The sequence below is a fragment of the Thunnus thynnus genome, chromosome 19 (genome assembly GCF_963924715.1).
Source record: "Thunnus thynnus chromosome 19, fThuThy2.1, whole genome shotgun sequence".
In the NCBI taxonomy this organism is placed as follows: Eukaryota; Metazoa; Chordata; class Actinopteri; order Scombriformes; family Scombridae; genus Thunnus; species Thunnus thynnus.
In genome coordinates this window covers 692,201-717,120 of record NC_089535.1, presented here as the reverse complement: position 1 = coordinate 717,120, position 24,920 = coordinate 692,201, and the positions used below count along the sequence as shown (strand labels likewise).

The window sequence follows — 24,920 nt, the reverse complement described above, 5'->3', positions numbered from 1 at the left end:
ATCAGAAATACACCAACAGTCACAACAACACCGTTACATCAACAGACATCACAGACATTATACACCAACAGTCACAACAACACCGTTACATCAACAGACATCACAGACATAATACACCAACAGTCACAAGAACACACTGACTGACTGCAGTACTGACTGACTGCAGTACTGACTGACTGACTGACTGTAGTACTGACTGACTGACTGCAGTACTGACTGACTGCAGTACTGACTGACTGACTGACTGTAGTACTGACTGACTGACTGCAGTACTGACTGACTGACTGACTGCAGTACTGACTGACTGACTGACTGTAGTACTGACTGACTGACTGCAGTACTGACTGACTGACTGTAGTACTGACTGACTGACTTCAGTACTGACTGACTGACTGACTGACTGACTAACTGCAGTACTGACTGACTAACTGCAGTACTGACTGACTGACTGACTGTAGTACTGACTGACTGCAGTACTGACTGACTGCAGTACTGACTGACTGACTTCAGTACTGACTGACTGCAGTACTGACTGCAGTACTGACTGACTTCAGTACTGACTGACTGACTGCAGTACTGACTGACTGTAGTACTGACTGACTGACTGCAGTACTGACTGACTAACTGCAGTACTGACTGACTGCAGTACTGACTGACTGACTGTAGTACTGACTGACTGACTTCAGTACTGACTGACTGACTGACTGACTGACTGACTAACTGACTGACTAACTGCAGTACTGACTGACTAACTGCAGTACTGACTGACTGACTGACTGCAGTACTGACTGACTTCAGTACTGACTGACTGACTGCAGTACTGACTGACTGTAGTACTGACTGACTGACTGCAGTACTGACTGACTAACTGCAGTACTGACTGACTGCAGTACTGACTGACTGACTGTAGTACTGACTGACTGACTTCAGTACTGACTGACTGCAGTACTGACTGACTGACTGCAGTACTGACTGACTGACTGTAGTACTGACTGACTGACTGACTGACTGACTGACTGACTAACTGACTGACTGACTAACTGACTGACTAACTGCAGTACTGACTGACTAACTGCAGTACTGACTGACTGACTGACTGTAGTACTGACTGCAGTACTGACTGACTGTAGTACTGACTGACTGACTGACTAACTGCAGTACTGACTGACTAACTGTAGTACTGACTGACTGACTGACTAACTGCAGTACTGACTGACTAACTGCAGTACTGACTGACTGACTGACTGTAGTACTGACTGACTGACTGACTAACTGCAGTACTGACTGACTAACTGCAGTACTGACTGACTGACTGACTGTAGTACTGACTGCAGTACTGACTGACTGCAGTACTGACCGCAGTAGGTGTAGATGTTGTTGGACTCCAGGAAGCGAACTCGGAGGTTGTGCAGGACGGCCGGTTCATGCAGGTAGCTGAGAGCTGTGAGGTCGTTCTCTCCCACCAGGATGTCGGGGTTACGGAGGAACGGCAGAGGGTTACTCTTCTGACCCACAGGGTACTCCAGAGGCTGAGACAGGACACAACACACCGTCAGTACACAACAACACACCGTCAGTACACAACAACACACCGTCAGTACACAACAACACACCGTCAGTACACAACAACACACCGTCAGTACACAACAACACACCGTCAGCACACAACAACACACCGTCAGTACACAACAACACACCGTCAGCACACAACAACACACCGTCAGTACACAACAACACACCGTCAGTACACAACAACACACCGTCAGCACACAACAACACACCGTCAGTACACAACAACACACCGTCAGCACGCAACAACACACCGTCAGTACACAACACACTGTCAGTACACAACAACACACCGTCAGTACACAACAACACACCGTCAGTACACAACAACACACCGTCAGCACACAACACACCGTCAGTACACAACAACACACCGTCAGTACACAACAACACACCGTCAGTACACAACAACACACCGTCAGTACACAACACACCGTCAGCACACAACAACACACCGTCAGCACACGACAACACACCGTCAGTACACGACAACACACCGTCAGTACACAACAACACACCGTCAGGTGGATGGTTTATCCGCTGTTCACTTCCCGTTTCCAACCGCGAGTCGGAACAGTTTTTAAAAAACATAACTATGATTGTTGTGGTGTTTACTGTTGCCATGGTGACGAAGGTTGCCTAACTTTAAGGACGTAGTAACTTTAAACAACATTTCAAATGATCATTTTAACCCAAACCTCACCAGACCTTAACTACAGTGTTGTCACATCATAAAACATTATTGTTTAACAGTGATGTTTCTGAGTCTCGACATGCTGCATGAAAGATACTTCAAACTAAAACACATCAGTCTGAAAGTCCGGCTGAATGTCACCAAAACAAATGGAAAGTCTGTGTCCATGTACACAAATCTATAGATTCAATCTTTATCTCACAAACTGCCATGAGTTGTTTTTTCAGTGTTTTTGATGTATAATTCCTCAAAATTGTAATAGTTCATTAATAACGTTTAATGCAAATTGCAACAACTGACAGCGAGATAAATATGTTCTGACATGAATGTCTTTTTGAAGTCAGTGAATTTGTGAATAGCGAGCGTGTAACACATATGTAGACAGGACAGTAAATACCGTTTCATCCTCCAGTTTGAGGTGCAGGACCGACTCTCCCTCCTTGTAGTCTCTGGTGATCTCTGCAGCCTTCCACACATCTTCAGGGTCGGGGATCCAAACCCGAGTGAACTGAAACAAACACAATCAGGTCCGTTAGCAGACAGAATGATAAAGAGATGAACAAACAGCACAACAAACACAAACACAGTATTTCACTTCTCTGTTGATATTAACGGGACTCAAACTGATGATTTTAATTCACTCACTCCAAATATTTGCATGCTTGGCTCTAAAATGTGAGTTTGCTGTCACTTCTTGTACAGAAATATGAACCTGATAGTTACATTTTCTTATTTCTTTATTTAAAGTGTTTGTGTTGTTCTGTGTCGAGCTGTTAAGCAGAAGAATGAACCTGTTCCTGGTTCCTGCTGTAGGTTCCCTGTTAGTTTTCTCTCTCTCACAGTAATGAGATCTAATTACAACTTTCTCTCACAAGTTTTATCTGCTTCTGTAGATAAAGACGTTTCCATCCTGATCAAAGGCATCATTAGTCTTCACTGATTATCATTAATGTGGAAATTACAGCAGAACAGAGCGTCCTCCATCCTGCTCCAACGCTGCCTTTTAACTGGGAGTGTGAAGATGTTCACACTCACAGTGAAGTGGGCTCTCTGGTTCCTGCAGTAAACGTCCTGCTCATGTTTCTTCTACAGTTTGATCAACATGAAACTCTTCAATCATCAGAACAAAAGATGAACAACTGTGACAGAAAATATCTGGTTCTTAGTAAAAAGTCGAAGCTACAGACTGTTGACATAAAGACTTCAGAGCAGAAGTCAACTACGACTCCCAAGGTGCATTTCAGCAACAAACAGCCAATCACAGAGCTTAAAATTCAGTCACATGCGCTGACAACAACAACAACAAAAAAAACTAATTTTACAATCTGCAGATTAAAATCACTTCACTTTTAATTTCTGGATCACTCTGAGTGAATCCAGTAACCATGGCGACACGTCTACTTTACAACAAAATGTTCTGAGTTCATTACGCTCTGATTCACACATCTGACTGGCTTCTTCTCCGTAGCAACGGCAGCCGAGGATCATGGGTATTGTAGTCTCACAGACAGAAACGAAGTGTAAATAAACTGGTGTCAGAATGTTTTATTTACATTAATAGACTGTAGAACAAACAAACGAGAACATTCCCGGGAAAAATGACAAGCAACACACAGTTAGTGACGCGTTTTCCATCACCCAGCAGTGATTGGTCCACCAGAGAAGGTGGGCGGAGCCAACGCAAACAGACTCGCTCTTCAACTCATTTGTGTGTGAAGCAGCGAACTGTTTTTTTTTCCCAGTCCGCCGACTGACCAACGTCACACAGGCGACACTGTTTGGATCTCTGAGAGGCGTCATCCAAAAAACACACCTGCAGTTACCGTTTATCACCACAGGCGGCGCCAGAGAGAACGACACGGAAAGCTTTCAGAGTGTTACTTTAACTTCACACGTTCTCAGACGACTGGACAGTAACACACTAGAGAAACTAGAGCTGCAACTGTTAATCAATTAGTCAACTGAAAGAAAGTTAATCAGCAACTATTTTGATAATTCATTAATTATTATATTAATTTATCAAGCAAACATAAAAAAACATCTGACGGTTCCAGCTTCTCAAATTAGAAAAGTTGCTGCTTGTTTTACAGATAAATATGCTGAAGGAACAATTCAATTAGTTTTAAACAACAAACGATTCATCAATTAATCAAGAAAATGATCAGCAGATTAATCAATAATGAAACCGGACCGTCGGTACAGGAAGTGGAAGTGAAAACTAAATATTTTGGCTTCGTTTAGACAAAAAATTATATATATTTTAACTTCTACTCTACAGCAAATAAGTTGTATTATAAATTATATTCTAAGCTCCTGTTTAAATATTAGTGATCAAATACGTCTCCGTCAGTCTCGAGTGTTAATAAACTAGAAGTAGAGATGTGAGACGGTTTGTGAGACGAGCGGAGCTTCTTCAGCCTTTTGTTTTACATTCGTTCTGGTAATAAACTGATCTGAGAGCAGATGAACTGAGTCATTCAGACCTACTGATTCATAAACTCCACATTAAACCAGCACAGCAGGACTCTGATTAACAGCCTGAAACCAACAGCGATCAATATTCTGACTCACGCAAGAAGCTCCGATACCGACACGTTCACTCTCACCGAGCACGACGTACCGCTGATTTAAGAACATTTGTTGCTTTCATCAGGTTTCTCTCAGGTATGAATGACATGTATGAGTTCAGAGCTGTCATACCAGCTTCTTAAATGTGAATATTTTCTGGTTTCTTTAGTCTTTATGACAGTAAACTGAATGATATATTGAGGGTTTGAGGTGGTTTTGTTGTTTAAGAAGCAGGTTTAACTTCCTCCAAACTGTCGATCGCAGCGACGTAAAGGAGGAAGTTAACAGAACTGTTTAATCTGAACATTCAGTCACATGTGAGACATAAAAACATTCAAACAGTCAGTTCGGTACCTGAGACATGAAATCACCGGCTTTAATGCAAATCTAACACACACACACGTTGTCATAGGTCACTTCTGGGGACATTACATAGACTTAAACTAAACCTAACTTTAACCACTCACCCAATTATCTACTTTTTACTAATTTGGGACACAGCAATCGTCCCCAGTTGTACAAGCCGTCCCCAATTTACTGGTCCAAAGTAGCCTATGACAGACTACACACACACACACACGACTGGCTGCTCACGATAAAGACCAAACCTGTTTTATTTAACGAGCTGCAGTTAGTTTCATGTGTTGATATGATGAAGGTCACAGCCTCCTCATCATCACTACACACATCTGATGTTTTCAGCTGCTGTTACACCTCAGACAGGAAGGTGGAAGGAAACACTGGACGTGATGGTGGTAAACCAGTACATCCCAGTATGTTTTAAACCAGCGGGGAGGCCACTAATCATTTACCTGCAGACAGGAAGTGACCCGCTGCTCACCTGAATGTAAAACACAGATTTGATCAACACGCTGAACCAACTTTATTACTAATGTCTCAGTGTGTTTATAGAATATTCTGTTTGTTTTATTGTTGTTTATATATAGTATATAAACAAACAATATCACTAAAGTATTAATGACTCAGAATGATGTCATCTTACAATAACTGTTTTATTCTGAAGGTGAAGTATTTGATCTCATGTATCATTAAAATCAAACATATTAGATAAACTACATTACAAACCAAAATACAACCTCAGTGCAACGTTCATGAGTCATAATTAACTGCTGATTGCAGGAACAAGATCATAAAAGAACCTGAACATTAAAGCTGCAACGATTAGTTTATTAATCGATCAGTTGCCAACTATGAAATTTTGCCAACTATTCTGATCATTGATTTAAAAATGTCAAATTTCTCTAGTTTCAGCTTCTTGAATGTGAATATTTTCTGGTTTCTTTAATCCTCCGTGACAGTAAACTGAAGTCGTCTTTGGGAAACACTGATTCTGACGTTATAGACCAAACAACTGATTGATTCATTGAGAAAACAATCGACAATGAAAATGATCGTTGGTTGCAGCTCTGGTTCTGGGTTGTGTCTGGTTCTGGGTTGTGTTCTGGGTTGTGTCTGGTTCTGGGTTGTGTTCTGGGTTGTGTTCTGGGTTGTGTCTGGTTCTGGGTTGTGTTCTGGGTTGTGTCTGGTTCTCGGTTGTGTTCTGGGTTGTGTCTGGTTCTGGGTTGTGTTCTGGGTTGTGTTCTGGGTTGTGTCTGGTTCTGGGTTGTGTTCTGGGTTGTGTCTGGTTCTGGGTTGTGTTCTGGGTTGTGTCTGGTTCTGGGTTGTGTTCTGGGTTGTGTCTGGTTCTCGGTTGTGTTCTGGGTTGTGTTCTGGGTTGTGTCTGGTTCTGGGTTGTGTTCTGGGTTGTGTCTGGTTCTCGGTTGTGTTCTGGGTTGTGTCTGGTTCTGGGTTGTGTTCTGGGTTGTGTCTGGTTCTCGGTTGTGTTCTGGGTTGTGTTCTGGGTTGTGTCTGGTTCTCGGTTGTGTTCTGGGTTGTGTCTGGTTCTGGGTTGTGTTCTGGGTTGTGTCTGGTTCTCGGTTGTGTTCTGGGTTGTGTTCTGGGTTGTGTCTGGTTCTGGGTTGTGTTCTGGGTTGTGTCTGGTTCTCGGTTGTGTTCTGGGTTGTGTTCTGGGTTGTGTCTGGTTCTGGGTTGTGTTCTGGGTTGTGTCTGGTTCTCGGTTGTGTTCTGGGTTGTGATCTGGGTTGTGTCTGGTTCTGGGTTGTGTTCTGGGTTGTGTCTGATGTAGCTTCACATGGTGAGGAATCAACTGAACGAGCAGAGAGCAGACTGTGAGAAGGTAGAGGATCATCAGCAGGCTGCTGAACAGAAGCCAAACAGCTGCAGCAGATGTTTGGAGGTAGAGGAGGAGCCGTACGACCGATAACAGAAGACACAGCAAGGATTATCTGTGGAAACTCCTCAGACAGGAAGTCAACCTCAACAGACGCCATCCAAGAAGTAGAGCTGTAGTCTGCTGGTCGATTAGTCGGTCGATATGCTCTCGTCCGACCAAATTCTCATTGGTCGAATAATCTCCGTGTTACTTTCATCAACAGCTTTCCAGGATTAATCCATTATTTCCTGCGGCGGGAGGGACGGACTAACAAATTACCTGTTTTCACAACTTTGAACTCACCCAACCTGATGGAGCCTGCTGGGTCTAACTGGACTCAACGTTTACTCAACGTTTACTGAATCAGTGTTTCTCCAGTAATTATAACAACAAGAACCCCACAAGGCCAAAAATAAAGCTAGATATCCATTAATTAGGAAATCAACAGCGTCTGGGGGCCTCTGTGCAGCGCTGCTCTGATACCTGAGTCAACCTCTGGGTCGTTACCTGGGAAACCAACGGCAGCGTAGCTCCGTTAAGGGATACGGTAGTGCGTAATATGTTTGCATAGCGAGTGAGAGAGCGAGCAGCTGAGAAACCGACGGTGAATGCAAGCGGAGCAGAAGGTTTGCAGGAAGATGTCAGTCTGGCAGTAAATGTGCAGTACAGACTCCAGTGTGTCAGTTAATACAGTCTGTGGTTTCTCCAACTGCTGGAAAAGTGAAGGGTGTTGTAAAAGAAAACTGAATAACAGGTTATCATTAGATGTATTCCTTCAATATATCATACATGTTTCAGACAGTGTTTAAGTTCAGTTTAGTGTTAGTTTGTGTGTGCTGTGTCTATTCTAAACTTAGTTCTTTGCTGTGTAAGATGAGGCAGTTGTGTGTCTAACAGTTAAGTTTATTCTGTTATACCCTTACCTGAGCCAGTGATAAGATAAACTGTAGTTATGTAGATGTTTATGTGTAAAACTGATCAGCTTTAGAGGATAGTGTGGTTTGTCCTTAATTTAATATAGTAGTAATGTTATTTTTTGATGCTACTTGGTGCTTATGTACTGTCATATATGGTCGTGAAGAAAGTCTGTTCCTAGGTTAGCTGAACTTTTGACTTATGTTTCTATCTGAGGGTTGCTGACCTGTAAGGTTAGTAAACAGATGTCTTAAATTCTGTACGAGTAGTATTTAAGGGACTGGTTAACCTTTCAGACAAAGAAAAGATAGCTAGGTGGTATCTTTATCTCCAGAACTATGATGCATTATACTTCTGATTGTATTATTTGATTACACTATTTCATAACCTGACAATGCTCTCTCTGTGTGTTTATTGAGTGATCAGCAATTTCCCCTTAAAGTGTTATCTCCACGATGAGCATCAACGTGTTCTCGTCTGTCTCGACTCTACAAACCGACCATTTGAATGTTTTGAGGCTCGGTTTGCATACCTGCCTCCTCTCTGAGGTCACAAACAAGCATCAAATGTTTCCTGTGCAATCAGAGAGCAGAATGAAGACGTTCCTCTTCATCAGCAGCCAGACGCCTACTGGATCCACCTGCTTCTACATGAGCAGCTGCTTTATTACTATTTATATTGTTCTGATGTTAAGATAAATATATTCAACCTTTAACCATTTTTCTGTTCACTTCTTCTTTGATCTTTTGCACCAAATTGAATTTTTCACCTCTGATCTGTGATCAATTACAGAGATTTTAAATTTCTCGTTACGACTTGTTGTAAAAAGTTAGTTTTTTAGATTGCGGTGACTTAATTAACGAATCCTTTTCAAGTAGAAGCAGAGTAGTTAGAGGAAGAGATATGTGTCATAAACAATAAGGAAACAATACAGATGTTTGTGAATGTCTTTGTGTTTCTGACTTTGAGATCTGAGAAACAATGTCTGAACTTTTCACTATTTTCTGACATTTTCTAAATCAATAATGAACTCCAATCATTGAGAGGATCAGCAGCAGATGAACGGATGATGAATAAGTGTTGGTTGCAGCTCTGATTGAGATGAAGACACAGTTCAGACACTCGACTCACTAATAAAATGATTTAAAGCTAAATGAAGCTGTTGCCTCTCACACTCGGCCTGGAAACAGATATCTGATGACGTCTGTAAATATACAAATATTTCACATTTCTGTGTGTTCATGTTCCAGTGCAGCCAATTAGAGAGGCCCTCTGTTATAATATGACCTCCATCATGTCTGTTGTGTGTTTATCTGGGACACGGTCAGAAACCGTCCAATGACTGAGCAGCATGTCGTCTGCATGTAGAGCATCTCAGCAGGAAACACACACAGTAATGAGGACAGAGACGCCTGAGAGGAAACACTGTCAATACACAAAGCACTCAAAACACACTGAAAACACACTGAAAACACACAGAAAACGCACTGAAAACACACAGAAAACACACTGAAAACACACAGAAAACACACAGAAAACACACTCAAAACACACTGAAAACGCACTGAAAACACACTGAAAACACACTGAAAACACACAGAAAACACACAGAAAACACACTCAAAACACACTCAAAACACAATGAAAACGCACAGAAAACGCACTGAAAACACAATGAAAACGCACTGAAAACACACTGAAAACACACTGAAAACGCACAGAAAACGCACTGAAAACACACTGAAAACGCACAGAAAACGCACAGAAAACGCACAGAAAACACACTGAAAACACACAGAAAACGCACAGAAAACACACTGAAAACACACAGAAAACGCACAGAAAACACACTGAAAACACACTGAAAACACACAGAAAACACACAGAAAACACACAGAAAACACACTGAAAACGCACTGAAAACGCACAGGAAACGCACTGAAAACGCACTGAAAACGCACAGGAAACGCACTGAAAACGCACAGGAAACGCACTGAAAACGCACTGAAAACACACAGGAAACGCACTGAAAACGCACTGAAAACACACAGGAAACGCACTGAAAACGCACAGGAAACGCACCATCTCAAACAGACGACACAGAGGAAACTGTGTGTGGGAGCAGAGTTTCTAGGAAGGTGATGGAGGCAAACATGAGATATTAATAGATGACCATAAGCTATTGTCTAAAATAAATCAATTTGCATAAAAAGCCTGTATTCAGTTAAAAAGTAACGTGGAGGTTTTGGACCTGCAGCAGTTTACAGGACTGTCAGGACTCCTTCAGAAAACTATAATGAATCAACAGCTGCTGTCTTTTAGTTTCCCAGAATAAACTGAATAATAAACTGAAAACAGAATAAAAGAGGAGCTTTAATCAATATTTGTATTAATTTAATGGAACTGAATGAAGCTTTGAATCAAAGTGAACTGATTCTGTGGTGATTTCAAGCCCAAAACTAAAAAGAAGGTGATTTTAAAACTGAAAAAATATGAGAAGAAAAACAGAACAAAACGCTGAACGTTACTGGAATAAATGATCAACTCATTAAACTTAAAGACTGTAACTACAAACTATCAGAGCTAACGACGGCTAACTCTGGACTCAGCAGTAGCTATTAGACAGACATGCTAACGTTAGCAGCTTACGTTACAACACACACACACACACACACACACACACACACACACACACCCTCCAAACTCTTTATATACAGAGTATCTGTCTTACTGCAGCTCCATGTACATGCTGTCATGTGATATAACATGATATAACATGATATAACGTGATATAACATGATATAACATGATATAACGTGATATAACGTGATATAACGTGATATAATGTGATATAATGTGATATAACGTGATATAATGTGATATAACGTGATATAATATAAAGTAAAGCGTCAACATGAGCAGGCAGACTCTCTCTGACAGGGGGAGGAGTTTGGTTTACGGTCAATTAATCCCAGAACAAAGCAGAGAGAACAAAGTATAAAAAGCCTGCAGCAGCAGGAGCTGGTGTCTGGGAGGAAGAGGAGGAGGAGGAGGAGGAGGAGGAGGAGGAGGGGGGGGGGGGGGGTATTAGGAGGGAGGGGTGGAAACGAGCCTAACGGCAGAGCAGAAGTTGTTGTGCAGGTTTGTCTGACAGACAGGAACAACGTTAAACCTGCTGCAGAACAACAAAACCTGTTCTTAAAAAGGTCAAATACGCCTGAAACCAACAAACTCAGAGTCAGTGATGATCAGCTGTACATCTGATCATTGATCAACCGTTAATCAATCGACAGGAAATTCATCTGATAATCAATCGTTTGTTTTGAGTCAGTTTTTACAGAAAAAGGCAAAATGATCTGATTCTGGTCTGATCATAAACTGAATATCTGACTATTAACATCTTACACTGACATTTAATGGATCCGCTGATCAATCAATGAATTACTGAAAATAACCATCAGATGTATTGATAATGAAACATAATCATAAGTTACAGCCGTATAGGAATGTTTAATTTGTAAAAAGGAGGAAGTATTGCTGTTATGATTTGGGATTCATTCTGTTTTTATTACATGTACATGTAATAAAAGATCTTTCAGTTGTGAGGAGTTGATTAATTGATAAATGATCAATAGTTGCAGCTGTGCTCTCATGTACCACAAAGACAAACATCAAACTCTCATTGGAGACGCTGAAACCAGAAAATATTTTCACTTTAAAAATGAGTGAAAGTGTTTATCTGATGATCAGATTAGTTGCAGATTAATTTTCTGTCAATCAGCTGATTGATTAGGTCCTGACGGCTGCTGTGACTCTCTCTCTCTGTCTCTCTCCCTCCCTCTCTCTCTCTCTCTCTCTCCCTCTCTCTCTCTCTCTAGTCACTCTGGACAGGTGAGGCGCTGCTGAGGCTCCGCCCAGCCATGTGTCAGCACGATGACATCATCGGCCTCCAGGCGAAGGCTGGGTGTGTCCGACAGGAAGTCGGGACGCCGCCTGTCGAGGAACTTTGACCTGAAAGTGACAGCAGCAGGAAACCAGATACACACCTCCGGCCTCAACAGCTATTATTGATTATTGATTAACCGCTTCAGTCATTACTGAGGATTCACTGCTTCTCTTTGTCTCACATGATGATAAAACTGAACTTCTTCACATTCAAAGTTTAACTGATCAAAGATATTGATCATTAGTTGCCTTCATTTAATTGATTGATTCAGAGTTACTGAGACTTTAAGACCTTTTAGAATAATATTTAATACCAGCTTCATCATCATCATCTTCATAATCTCAATTTCTATCAGATGATATTTTCTGTACAATGAACTGATTTATTGATTAGTGGATTGTAAGACAATTAACGGGTTAATATTTTACTAATCGATCTATTGTGTCATTTTTACGTCAAACATTTGATGGTTTCAGATTCTCAGACGTGAGATTTTGTAACAACTTTGATTCTTTTTCTACATCATCTGCTGTCACGTGTACAACCAGAGGAAATAATAATAATAATAATAATAATAATAATAATAAAACGTTTTATTCATACGGAGCTTTTATGATTTCATGTCTCGGGTGTTTCAGGTGTATCAATATCAGTGTTTGTTAGTTTGTCAACAGTCTGACCAACGAAGATCCAAACAGGATCAAAAATATTATAAAATATTATATTATAAAATATTATAATATTATAAAATATTATAATATTATAAAATATTATAATATTATAAAATATTATATGTTAAATGTTTCAGAAACTCAAAGATGAAGCAGAAGAAGCTGAAACTGAAACAATAATTTGATGTTTTGTTTGATGAATCAATTATCAGATTAGTTGCTGATTATTTCCCTGCTGATCATCCACCACCCCGACCTCCTAAAGTATTGATCCATTAATCAATCAACACATCATCAACTATTTAGAGAACTGATTAGTTGTTTCTCCTCCACTAATAATAATAATAATAATAATAAACAAGTGTTTTTATTATTCTTCTCTGTGCAGTTTGTTTGTTCTCGACTCAAACTGCAGGTTTATGACATCACAACTAGTTCTGAGCCAATCGTGGTCCAATATTCGACGTACACAGTGTGATGGAGATGAAGTTCACAGTGAAGAAGGAAACATCTGGACTTACAGCTGCGACCAGTATGGAAACATTTAACTGGATCAGCTGACAGTCTGTATAACATGTCTTCTGTATTATGTACAGTAGTGAGAGACGTAAGAAACATTCAGTTCACTGTAATATGAAGTTTTTCTATGAGAATAAACTGAATGACCCCCCCCCCCCCCCCCCCCCCCACAGAGGGGCTCTCTGGTGTTTCAGGATAATCCAGCTCTGCAAGAACCAAAACCTGACTCTGATTCAAACATTCCTGCTGCAGCGCGCACACACACACACACACACACACACACACACACACTCATGCACACACACACACACACACTCTCACACGCACACACACGGACACACACACACTCTCACGCACACACACACTCACTCATGCACACACACACACACACACTCATGCACACACTCATGCACACACACACACACTCACGCGCGCACACTCACACACACACTCTCACACGCACACACTCACACTCACACACACACACACACTCACACTCACACTCACACTCACACACACACACACACACACACACAGGGACACACACACACGGACACACACGCACACACACACACACACACACTCACACACTCATGCACACTCACACTCTGCAGGTTAACTTTAGCCTCACTGCTAATCGTTATTTTCATTATTGATTCATTCAGCCTGAAAACCTCCAGATATTCAGTTCAGACAAAGATAAAGTGCAGATCTTCACCACTAATCAATAAACGAGTGATATCTGCAGGTTTATCAGAGTCACTGGATCCTGGATCCTGGATCCGGTCTGATCATTCATACAGGAAAGCAGCTCAGATGAATCCATGACTCAGCAGACTGGCGGCAGGAAACAGATGGAGCGGCGGGATTGAAGCTGCCGCCTGCAGCTCTGGATTATTCAGTCTCACCGGGGGTGAAGAGGATTTAAGTGGCCCTACTTAATGATGCGGACTACAGAGTCCAGCAGGAGGATTACACAGCCGCTGTCTCAATCAAAGCTCTGCCTCCAGATAAACGCTCAGACGCTTCATCTCCATCGGAAACCATCAGGACGTTTACGGTCCAGATCTGCAATCTGATCATTACCATCCTGATTGATTGATCAGTGTTCTGGTGGATCCTCACATGTCAGAGAGACCAAAGAAACCAGAAAATATTCACATTTAACCAGCTGGAAACAGAGAATCTGACTCAGAACGATTAATCGATTATCAAAATAGTTAATTAATATTTCTGTTGATCGGCTGATCGTTGCACAACTTTAATTAATCGTTTATCAAATAAATCTGTCAAACAGAGTCTCCAGTTTTAATCACATGGAAGATTCTTCAAACAGAAAAGAGAAAACATGTTGAATATCTGCAGAAGTTTAAAACCTTTAACTGTATTTATTAAATATACTGTAGATCTTCATCCGCAGGAGACACGACGACGTTTCAACACGAGATGTAATGAAACTACAAACATGAAGATGCGGTTTAATCGCTGAGGTCATGTGACTCGTCTGAGCAGCTATTTAAAGACGGAGGTGTGTCTGAACGTCATCAGTGTGACCACAAACACTCACAAACAAACAGCTCAGATAAACACACCTCACTATTATAAAAGGTGCTTTATCACGCTGCCAACTTTGATGTTTTAACTGATCCATGAAACGTTCCTATTAGATTAATAATAATATTCATAACTGTAAAGATTTGACAGATGACTTGACTTGATCAGCAGTGTATCAATAAATAATTATTACTGTTATTATCGGTTCATGTGGTGATTATTTTCTTGATTAATGGATTAATGATGGGCTGCAAAAGGTATTGATTAATGTCCATCAGGTGTTCATGTGTCTTGTTTTGTTCAACCAACAGTTCAAAAACAATTAATCACTTCATCAATTAACAGAATGAATCAGCAACTATTCAGTGTTGTTCAGTGGAGGCTCCTGCAGCTGTGACAAGTTTCAGTAACGTCTGTTACTATCATGTAGAATATTTATAGAGAGATGTCTGACTGGATCAATAGTCGATCGAGTTTAGTTTCAGTCATTTTTGAAGCTTCTTAAATGTGAATATTTTCTGTTTCTTTAGTCTCTGATGACGTCATTTTGGACTCTGGAAACACTGATCCACGTTTTATGGACCAAACAACTAATCGATTAATCGAGAAAATAATTGACAGATTAACTGATAATGAAAATAATCGTTAGTTGCAGATCAATCACTCAGACTTCAGCAACGGAGTGACGTAACTGACACACGTGGGGCCAAAACAAGGGAAGAGGAGATTCAAACATCTGCACCAGATGAGGTCACATGACATCAGTGATTTGGAGGCAGTTCAGATTTATAAAGCTGGATGATAACCGTGATAAATACATGCAAACACACCGACATCACCCACCGTTATAACCATTACACCCATTACCACCAGTTACCACCGTTACACCAGTTATAACCATTACATCCATTACCACCAGTTACCACCATTACACCAGTTACAACCGTTTCCACCGTTATAACCATTACACCAGTTACCACCGTTACACCAGTTATTACCATTACACCAGTTACCACCAGTTACCACCAGTTACCACCGTTACACCCGTTATAACCATTACACCAGTTACCACCAGTTACCACCGTTACACCAGTTATTACCATTACACCAGTTACCACCAGTTACCACCGTTACACCCGTTATAACCATTACACCAGTTACCACCAGTTACCACGGTTATCATCCCGCCAAATATACTGAAAGACAAAACCTGCGGTGGCTAACTGCTAGCAGTAGCATTAGCTAGTTAGATGTATATTGATGTAGATGTATATGTATATATCGTGTTTTCCTGGTTTTAAAGCTGCGTTACAGTAAAGTGAGACTGTTCCAGATGTTCTAGTATCTGTTTTATCTACTTCATTATATCTACGGCTGTAGTCAACCAAAGAAAATCTTAGTCGACTGAAATCGTACATAATCTTAAACTAATGGATTAGTCGCGGGGGGGGGGGGGGGGGGGTAACGGGACAGAGTACACAGTGAACTCACATTTCTCCGCTTTCCGGTTATGCTAACCTATTGTTGCTAACTTTGGAGCTAACCTGCTTCACTTTTGCAGCATTTGGGGAAACAGCAGACGTGACTTTTTAGCATTTATTAACTGTTAAACTGTAGTCTGTTCTGTACATTTACTGCCAGACTGAAGACTTACCGTTAACCTTTTCCTCTGCTCCGCTCGCATCCACCGTCACTTTCCCGCCGCTCTTTCCCCGCTCGCTACACAAACATACTAAGCGCTGCCCTATTCCTCAACACAGTTACGCTACCGATATTTAGCGTTATATTTGGCATTAAAAAATATGTTTTGGCCTGGCGGGGGTTCGTTGATAATACTACAGGAAAAACGCTTATTCAGTAAACGTTGAGTCCAGTTAGACCCAGCAGGCTCCATCAGGTTGGACGAGTTCAAAGTTGTGAAAACAACGGGGGTGTTTTGAATACACCCCCGTTGTTTTCACAGGTAATTTGTTAGTCTGTCCCCCCCGCCGCAGGAAATAATGGATTAATCCTGGAAAGCTGTTGATGTAGCACTTTGCTCCTTATGAAAATAACACGGAGATTATTCGACCAATGAGAATTTAGTTGGACGAGAACATATCGACCAACTAATCGACCAGCAGACTACAGCACTAATTATATCCTCATTATGATGATTATTTTGTATATTATAGTATATTATTCATTATATTTTGTGAAAGCACCAGTACTCATTGTTAGTATGACTTTTATCTGACCATATGAATTTTACTGATTTTGGGTGTTGGACATGTGACATAAACATTCCATAATCTGCATGTCATTTTAGGTAATATGGTATAGCCCTTCTGGGGGGGACCTTTTAAATACAAATAATGGGTCCATGGTCAAGATTAAAACTGTTCCAGATGTGGTCTGTTGTGACACATAATATGTTGTGAGGTAGCTGTCAATCACTTGATGGATGGCCCCAACTGAATTAGTGCCCATGGAGAACCTATGGTAACCCTAAGTTGTGCACCGACAGTGGTACGTTACCCAGACCATCTTTGTACATGGAATGGACCCGACGGCCATCGTCTAATAAACGTCTTCAAAATAAGAACTTCGCCAGCTCTTCCTTTGAACGATACATCATCACACATCCTTCCTTTCACTCATCCCTGCGTTACTGTCACAACGTTGATATCTTATTCATATCATGATATTTGATTCTGTCGCTGCTCTGTATGATAATAACTGATGAGAAGAAGGCTCATATTTTACTAGTAAATCATGACGCCAGTTAGAATTGATGCCAGCGATGCTTTTAGTTTGTAGATAAATGTGTTTATGATTCATACTAAACTTCAAATCCAACTCAAACATTTCAGCTCAAACATAAAGGGAACTTTTGATGGTATTAAATGTTGTAACTGTTTTTGACGATATCGTCCAGCTGCACACGTACACAACAATAACGTGATGTGAGCGACAGTCCCATCAGAAACATGGCCGCCAGCCGCCGGCAGACGCGCAGGATTTATCTGCCGAGGAGTCGGCAGACACAACAGATGATGAGGATGATGTCACTGCTGTCGTTCTCCTTCATGTTTGTTGTCAGCGAGCTGTGAGGCGCCGACGCCGAACGATGACGACAGGCGAGAAATGAGACGTTAAAAAAACCCACATGAAGTCCGATCAGAGCGTCTGAATCACATCTGCAAACACATCAATATCTGATTTGGTTTGTTTACATCTGGAAATTCAGATCTGAGTCACTTTGAGATTTTCAGCCTGTGATGTGAACGAAGACGACTGTCTGACATCAGAAAATATATTAACGCAGCTTTAAAATGAGTCATATTGAGAAACTGTTAGTTGTATAAAGTTCCTGCTGTGTGGTGAGTTAAACCAACATGAAGGTGAAATCAGCGGAGTGGCCCTTTAAGGCATCAGTTCAATAACAAGTATTTTGCAGCTGATACTGACAGTGAGTGATTTCCAGGCAGGAAATACTGGACTATAATACAAATACAAAGCCTCAAACTAAAAACAAACATTGATTCAACAAGTCAGAAAAGACTCTTTGGGGATTTATTTTACATCAATGTACTACAGTTTGACTAATTCCTGATCAGCGGCTTTTAATCCCAAATTAGTTGATTAATAGTCCATCAGACTACAGTACTGACTCTGTCCTGTATGATTTATAAATGCAAATCAATTATAGTTTAGCAAACTCAGTTTTCTTTCACATTTTGTAAATATGTAAAGTTTGTCGCCTGCAGGTGGCTGCTGCACCTGCCGCCCAGTCATCAGCAGAACTCCGTTCAAAAAACTATAAATTAAGATTAAAGCGTCGCTAATAACAAATCAGCACATCGTCTCATTAAATAACTCAACACAGGACCTCCTTCCGGTCTGCTGCTGCATTCGGCTTATATATAACCCACTATACAGCTGTAATGTTGATCATATTTCTCCTTTTGTCGGCTGTAAATGCAGCCGCCGCGCTGCCTGCAGACGCTACCTGGTTGTGCAGTGAACAGGTGACTCACGACTGTAAGTTTGACTGAAATAACATGAAGTTTGGTTGATGTCGGATGAACTCGGGAGTGAATTCAGGCCTGTTCGGTTCAAAATACGCTGAACAGAGTTTGTTAATGGAGTTAAAGTGTCTGCAGGTAGCTTCCACTTCTCTGTTTTAATCATGTTTGTAGCGTTTGTTTCACAGGTGAACTCACCTTTGTGTACAACTCGTTCACAGACATCGTCCTGCTCGTTTCCCCCAAACTACTGCGGAGGTTAAGAGTCCATAATAATCCTGTTCAGGTCCGAGTTTCTTCCTCTAAAGCAGGTGAAACACCTCGCAGCTCCTGGTGCGCATGTCCCCCGCTGGAGCGGCAGGTGTCCCGCAGGAGTTTCGGTCAGTTTCTCCGGTGTATCTCCGGTGTTCCCTCCGATAATCCAGTCCGCGGTGTTTCTGTAGTTTACACGCGCTCGAAGACACGCGAGGAAACCGTGAATAAACACGTGAAACGACCACGAATAACGTCAGAAACCAGCAGCGGTTCGATAACACGGCGGCCGTCCGTGTACTTCCTGACGGCGGGGAGTTACTCTCACACAGCCCGGTCTGCTTCCTGGAGGACAGCCAGGTTTCTACTGTACACACACACACACACACACACACACGCACACACACACACACACACACACACATCACTGGTTCCCAGCATGAGGCTCGGGGCCCACAAAGGGTCTCAACATAAGTCTGAGGGGTCGGAGGATATTATTATTATTATTATTATTATTATTATTATTATATTTTCTATATTGTCTATTTTTATTTTTTGTATTTAGCCTATTTTATTATTTTTTTTTAATTTTACTTTATTATTATTATTACTTTATTCACATATTTAAGATATTAATTGCTTTTGATCTTTCTTTTTTAAATTTTCTTTAATTTTTTTTAATATTGTCAATTTTATTTTCCGTCATTTTTTCTCAAATTTTCCTTAAAGGTGCAATATGCAAGAATTATGTATGAATTTCAGTTTAAAATATTAAAAAATGAACTGAAATGATCAACAGAATGTGAAGAAATAACAGTTTTGAGTTTATTTCAAAGACGTGTGTGTTTTGTGTTGCAGAGATATCGGCTGGTTTGCATCTCTTTATTTATTATTCTTTGATTTATTCCAGCAAACGTCTGCAGATGCTCTCTAACAGAAGACAATACATCACTAACTAATGTGACTCTTAAATGCTCCGTCTCGTTAGCACTGAGTTGATGTTGATATCATACTCAGCCCTCGTTACCTAGTTTGCTAGCTAACAGAGCACTGATGATGCGTTATTGATTAGCGTAGCGTAGCTTAATGGACACCTCAACTGTCTGGTGTAACGCTGCCCCCAGCTGGTTCGGAGTGTGGAGCCTGTAACTGTCCTGGACATGACAGATGTGCACGTGTTCTGCACACTGATTACTGAAGATCTTCTTCCAAACATATAAATAATCTGATTTTTCCACAACAAAAGTTCACCCGTACGTTTCCTCCCTCACTGTGACGTCTCAGTGTTTGTTCTCTGGAGGCTTCGAGTCTCCACATCACGCTCCTGTCGGTTGAATACTGGAACACGATTGGCTCCAAACTAGTTGTGATGTCACAGGTTAACCTGAGATTTAAGGTGAACTCAGAGACGCTTTGAAAACAAACTCAGCACCGAGAAGAAGAAGAAGAAGAAGAAGAAGAAGAAGTAGAAGAGGAAGAACATCATCGTCCAGAAGAACCAGAAACGCTGGTTTATGGGTGGAGCAGTCTAATTATTTCCAGCGTGTGTTTCTCTGTGATATTTATGTACGTTGATTGATCGAGACATTGATTGTCTCGGGTGATCGAGCCTATTTTTACACACCTGTACGCCATCACTCATTACTACATTAACTGTGTTTGCATGTTGTCATGAACCTGATGAAGCGCTGAGAGAAAAGCTCCACCAGTGCTATACTGGTATTTATGTTTATTGTGATGTCATTTCCTGTTGTATCTTTAAATGCTTCATATCCCTTAAATCTGTACAACCTCATCTAAAAGGTTGTTTAAGCCAATAAACCATCATGATGACAAAAGGGTTGAAATTGTGTCTTAAATTTTAAAAAAAAATGCAAAAATCAGACGTTTCAAATTTTACTAAAATAAACAAAACGATTCTGAATGTAGAAACATGAACAAAATGTTTCTTATTACTCCAGAAGTTATGTGAACTACACAAGGCGCCCTCTCACGCCGCACGTAGCTGATGACATCATCAACTTGTGACAGGAGCGTACGACGTGATGACACCGGACACGAATGTTCTCACTGTTTAAACCGGATTAAACAACCAACGACACCAGTTTCAAAGATCCCTGATCGTATCTCTACAGGTTGAGAGGTTGGTTGTTTTATTTTTTTTATTATTATATCAGTTTCCGTCTGCTGCTGATGATGTCATAGTGATGTCATCGGGAAACAATATAAACCCAACTGATGTTCTCGTTTCCACACATTGATATGAAAAACTCTCTGAATTATGATTTCACTTCTTTTATGAATGTAGTGGAGTTACTGCAGACTGTAGAGAGTTTTATTACTTTATTAGTTTTTATTATATTTGTTTTATTTTGTTAATGTGTTCAAATTACACAACATAAAGTCTTTATACAGTTTAACACCATGAAATCATTTTTGGACAAATTATTATTGTTTTCTAACATCACCTGTAAGTAAAGTTCCTCCACACATATCAGACTCTTTTATTGTCTTAATTCTTTTATTACCATCATGTTTTTCATGTTTTTTTTATTTATATTTATATGTTTATGTTTCTTTTCCGTTTCCTGTCATCACCCCGTCATCCATGTTTAAAGTTCTGAGAAAATAAACCTCTAACATTCAGGCTGCGTTACAAACTGCAGGTGTGGAGTTTGAAACAAAGACGTGGCTTTACCAGCAGGTGCATTATGGGAAATGTAGGATCCAGTGTTTTTTTTGGACTAAAAGTCAGGATGTCTCCACCTGCTGCACTGATTTTATTGTGAGTCATTCAACTTAATGGAAGTATGATACTAACTCACTGGAGTTTGATTAATACTGGCTGTATAAACTTTATTTATTTCTTCTGACATTTATTAATTTTTTGCCCGTTGTGGTGAAACACTGGAAACTGTCTTCAAGTCTCTTATAATCTACAACAAACTTTTATAGGAATTCATTTATAGATGAACTAATTAACAATATATGAAAATGTTCAAATGATCTCAACATCAACCAGCTGCAACTTACAAGTACCAATACAGTAAAAGTACATAAGTATTATGAGCTTGATGTAGTTAAAGTATTGCAGTAAAAGTACATAAGTATTATGAGCTTGATGTAGTTAAAGTATTGCAGTAAAAGTACATAAGTATTATGAGCTTGATGTAGTTAAAGTATTGCAGTAAAAGTACATAAGTATTATGAGCTTGATGTAGTTAAAGTATTGCAGTAAAAGTACATAAGTATTATGAGCTTGATGTAGTTAAAGTATTGCAGTAAAAGTAGTGGTTTGGTCCCTCTGACTGATATATTATTATATATGACATCATTAGATTATTAATAGTGAAGCATCAGTGTTAGAGCAGCATGTTACTGTTGTAGCTGCTGGAGGTGGAGCTAGTTTACACTACTTTATATACAGTTAGCTAGTTTAGTCCAGTGGTTCCCAACCTAGGGGTCGGGCCCCTCCAAAGGGTCAGCAGATAAATCTGAGGGGTGGTGAGATGATTAATGGGAGAGGAAAGAAGAAAAAACAAAGTTCTGATACACAAATCTGTTTTCAGTTTTTGGACTTTTTCTCTAATCTTTGATTTTTGCTGAAATATTGGATCATTTGAACATTTATTGAAATGAAAGCATGTGAGAAGTTTAGAGGGAAAAATCACTATTTGGTGGAGCTGTTAACAACTCATAGACATGTGAAATGTGACCCCGACTACACACTGCTTTTTGTAAGACGTCAAAAGACAAAAAGGTTGGAAACCACTGGTTTCATCTTTAACAATGTGTTGTATTTTAAAAGCTTGTTATATTATCCATTGTGTCAAATCTTCATCTGAAAAGTAACTAAAGCTGTCAAATAAATGTAGTGGAGTAGAAAGTACAATATTTCCCTCTGACATGTAGAAAGTAGCATCACATGGAAATACTCCAGTAAAGTAATGAAGTATATTTTAAGTATTTGAATATTTCTTCCAGCACGTCTGTGTTAAACATGTTCAGAGTAACAAGGTCCTCTGAGAGGAGTCTTATCTGCGGTTGTGTAACTTGCTGATAGTGTTATAAAGAAATGTTCTTGTACTTGAACATTAACCTGCAGATGACTGCTGTCGCCTCTGACAGGATACATGTGCTGTAACAGACAGTATGACTGTTACAGAGTGATAAAAACAGCTCCTACCTTGGAATAAGGGTGATAATCGCCGGCCATCCTCTCGGGTGAATCAATAGATTCTCATCTGCAGGTAGTTCTCCTGTTAGAAGAAGCTCGGGATCATTGTGTGTGTGTGTGTGTGCAGCGTTAGATCAGCTGACTGACTGACTGTGGGAAGCAGGATCATTCAGACCTGTCTGAGCAAATCTCTGATTCTTACATCAGGTAATCAGCGTCCACTCCCAAAACCACTCCCTCTGCAGGTATGAGCTGTTTACCTGCTGACGACTGTGACGAGACGCCAGTCCACCCACAGCAGCTATTATCATCCTGCCACAACCGTGAAGGGCACAAGAACAAATAGCTTCTTAAATAGAAGGAAACTTTAAACTCCTTCTGTTCTGGCAGCGTAGCTCACGCTGAAGTATCTCCTCCATGTTTCCCTCAGGATGAATAATAACTGTGTCATCTGCTCACAGTTTCTGTAGTTTATGATCAAATTACCAACATGTTAGTTAGTTCTGAGACTGCTGCAGAGACTAATAACAGCATCATGTGTTCTGTGTAGAGCAGACGCTACTGAGCATGTGCAGTTTTATAGTTTTAAAGCTTCCTGTCAATGATTAGTTCATTTATATAAACAGTTCATTAATGAATGTGTTCCCGTGTGTCATCACATGTCGTTAACAACAGATAATAAACTACATCAGTGTGTATTTACTGTGTTGAGGCAAATAATCTGCTTCAATGATGACATCACACCTGGATACAGGGTGGACACAATAACACGAACACCTCAGAATAACCAAACAGAGTCCCGCCTATAAACAGCAGCGGGATGAAGATGATCAATAACTCATCTGCAACATATCTGAGTCTTTATTCATGTCGTTTTGAGCCAGTTTCAGTGTTAAATATTTATTATTACTGTAAAGCTTGTTGTCATCTACTCCAGTGGTTCCCAACCTGGGGGTTGGGACCCCCACAAGGGGTCGCTGGATTAACCAGAGGGCTGGTGAGATGATTGGACAACAAGACTGTGATGTTATTTCAAACTTTCTTCATATTGTTGTTTTATTTTATTGTGGATTTCTGTGTTTTTCCTCCTCAAACCTTTAAATGTTATTTAAATAAAACAAATTAAATCCTCAGTTAGTTATTAATCAATTAATCAGCACTATTTTAATCACTTTTTAAGCAAAACTAATATAATAAAAATATGTGATGTGATGATTTATCGCTTTTCTTTGTCAAACAGACGTTTGAAGACGTGTAACATGTGAGGAGGCGTCTCAGGGTTAAAGGGTCAAAGGTCACAAAGGTCGTGAACAGCTGACCTACTCTGCTGTGTTTACATGTGACGGTTTGTTATTGATCGTTAATAACTCGTCTGCACATCGTTTTATACAAGAAACAATAAACGTGAGTTTTTAGTGACACTGGTTCACATGAACTGATCGATGATGTGAAGTCAAATCTACAAATATAAAAAACACACCAAACACAAACATGAAAGCAACAAAACAAACACAAACAAACATAAAGTCGTTCAGCTGAGCTTTATTAAAATGCTTTTTAACCCTTTAAGATCACATCACTGCTCATATATTTAACAATATATGACAAAAAAAAAACAAACAACAAAATATCAATTTCTTTGTGTTCTTCTATCAAATCCAATCATGTTTTCTTCCTGTTAAACTAAATATGACATTAGTTTGGCTGGAATTTGATCATAAAGTTATTATAATATGATGACGCTCGATGAAAAGACAAACATAAAATAAACATGATGAATTATTATAAACGCTGTATGAACGTCGTCTGACATCA

The 24,920-nt window shown here is 40.1% G+C and overlaps 1 protein-coding gene across 4 annotated transcripts in view; it reads right to left on the bottom strand.

Annotated features, from left to right (window-relative positions):
• Positions 1–23,254, bottom strand: part of myo5b (myosin VB) — a 59,484-nt gene extending 36,230 nt beyond the window's left edge. The window contains exons 1-3 of one of the 4 annotated variants that reach the window (XM_067574061.1): positions 23,115–23,254; positions 2,661–2,771; positions 1,358–1,529 (exon numbers count right to left, since the gene is read on the bottom strand). In XM_067574061.1, the coding sequence (XP_067430162.1) occupies positions 1,358–1,529; positions 2,661–2,771; positions 23,115–23,144 (313 nt within the window). In that variant the 5' untranslated portion in view covers positions 23,145–23,254. Of the gene's footprint in view, positions 1–1,357; positions 1,530–2,660; positions 2,772–16,323; positions 16,580–18,874; positions 19,427–23,114 lie in introns of those variants that run through there. The other 3 variants (XM_067574062.1, XM_067574060.1, XM_067574063.1) reach the window with 3 other exon arrangements.
• Between the last annotated feature and the right edge of the window lie 1,666 nt (positions 23,255–24,920).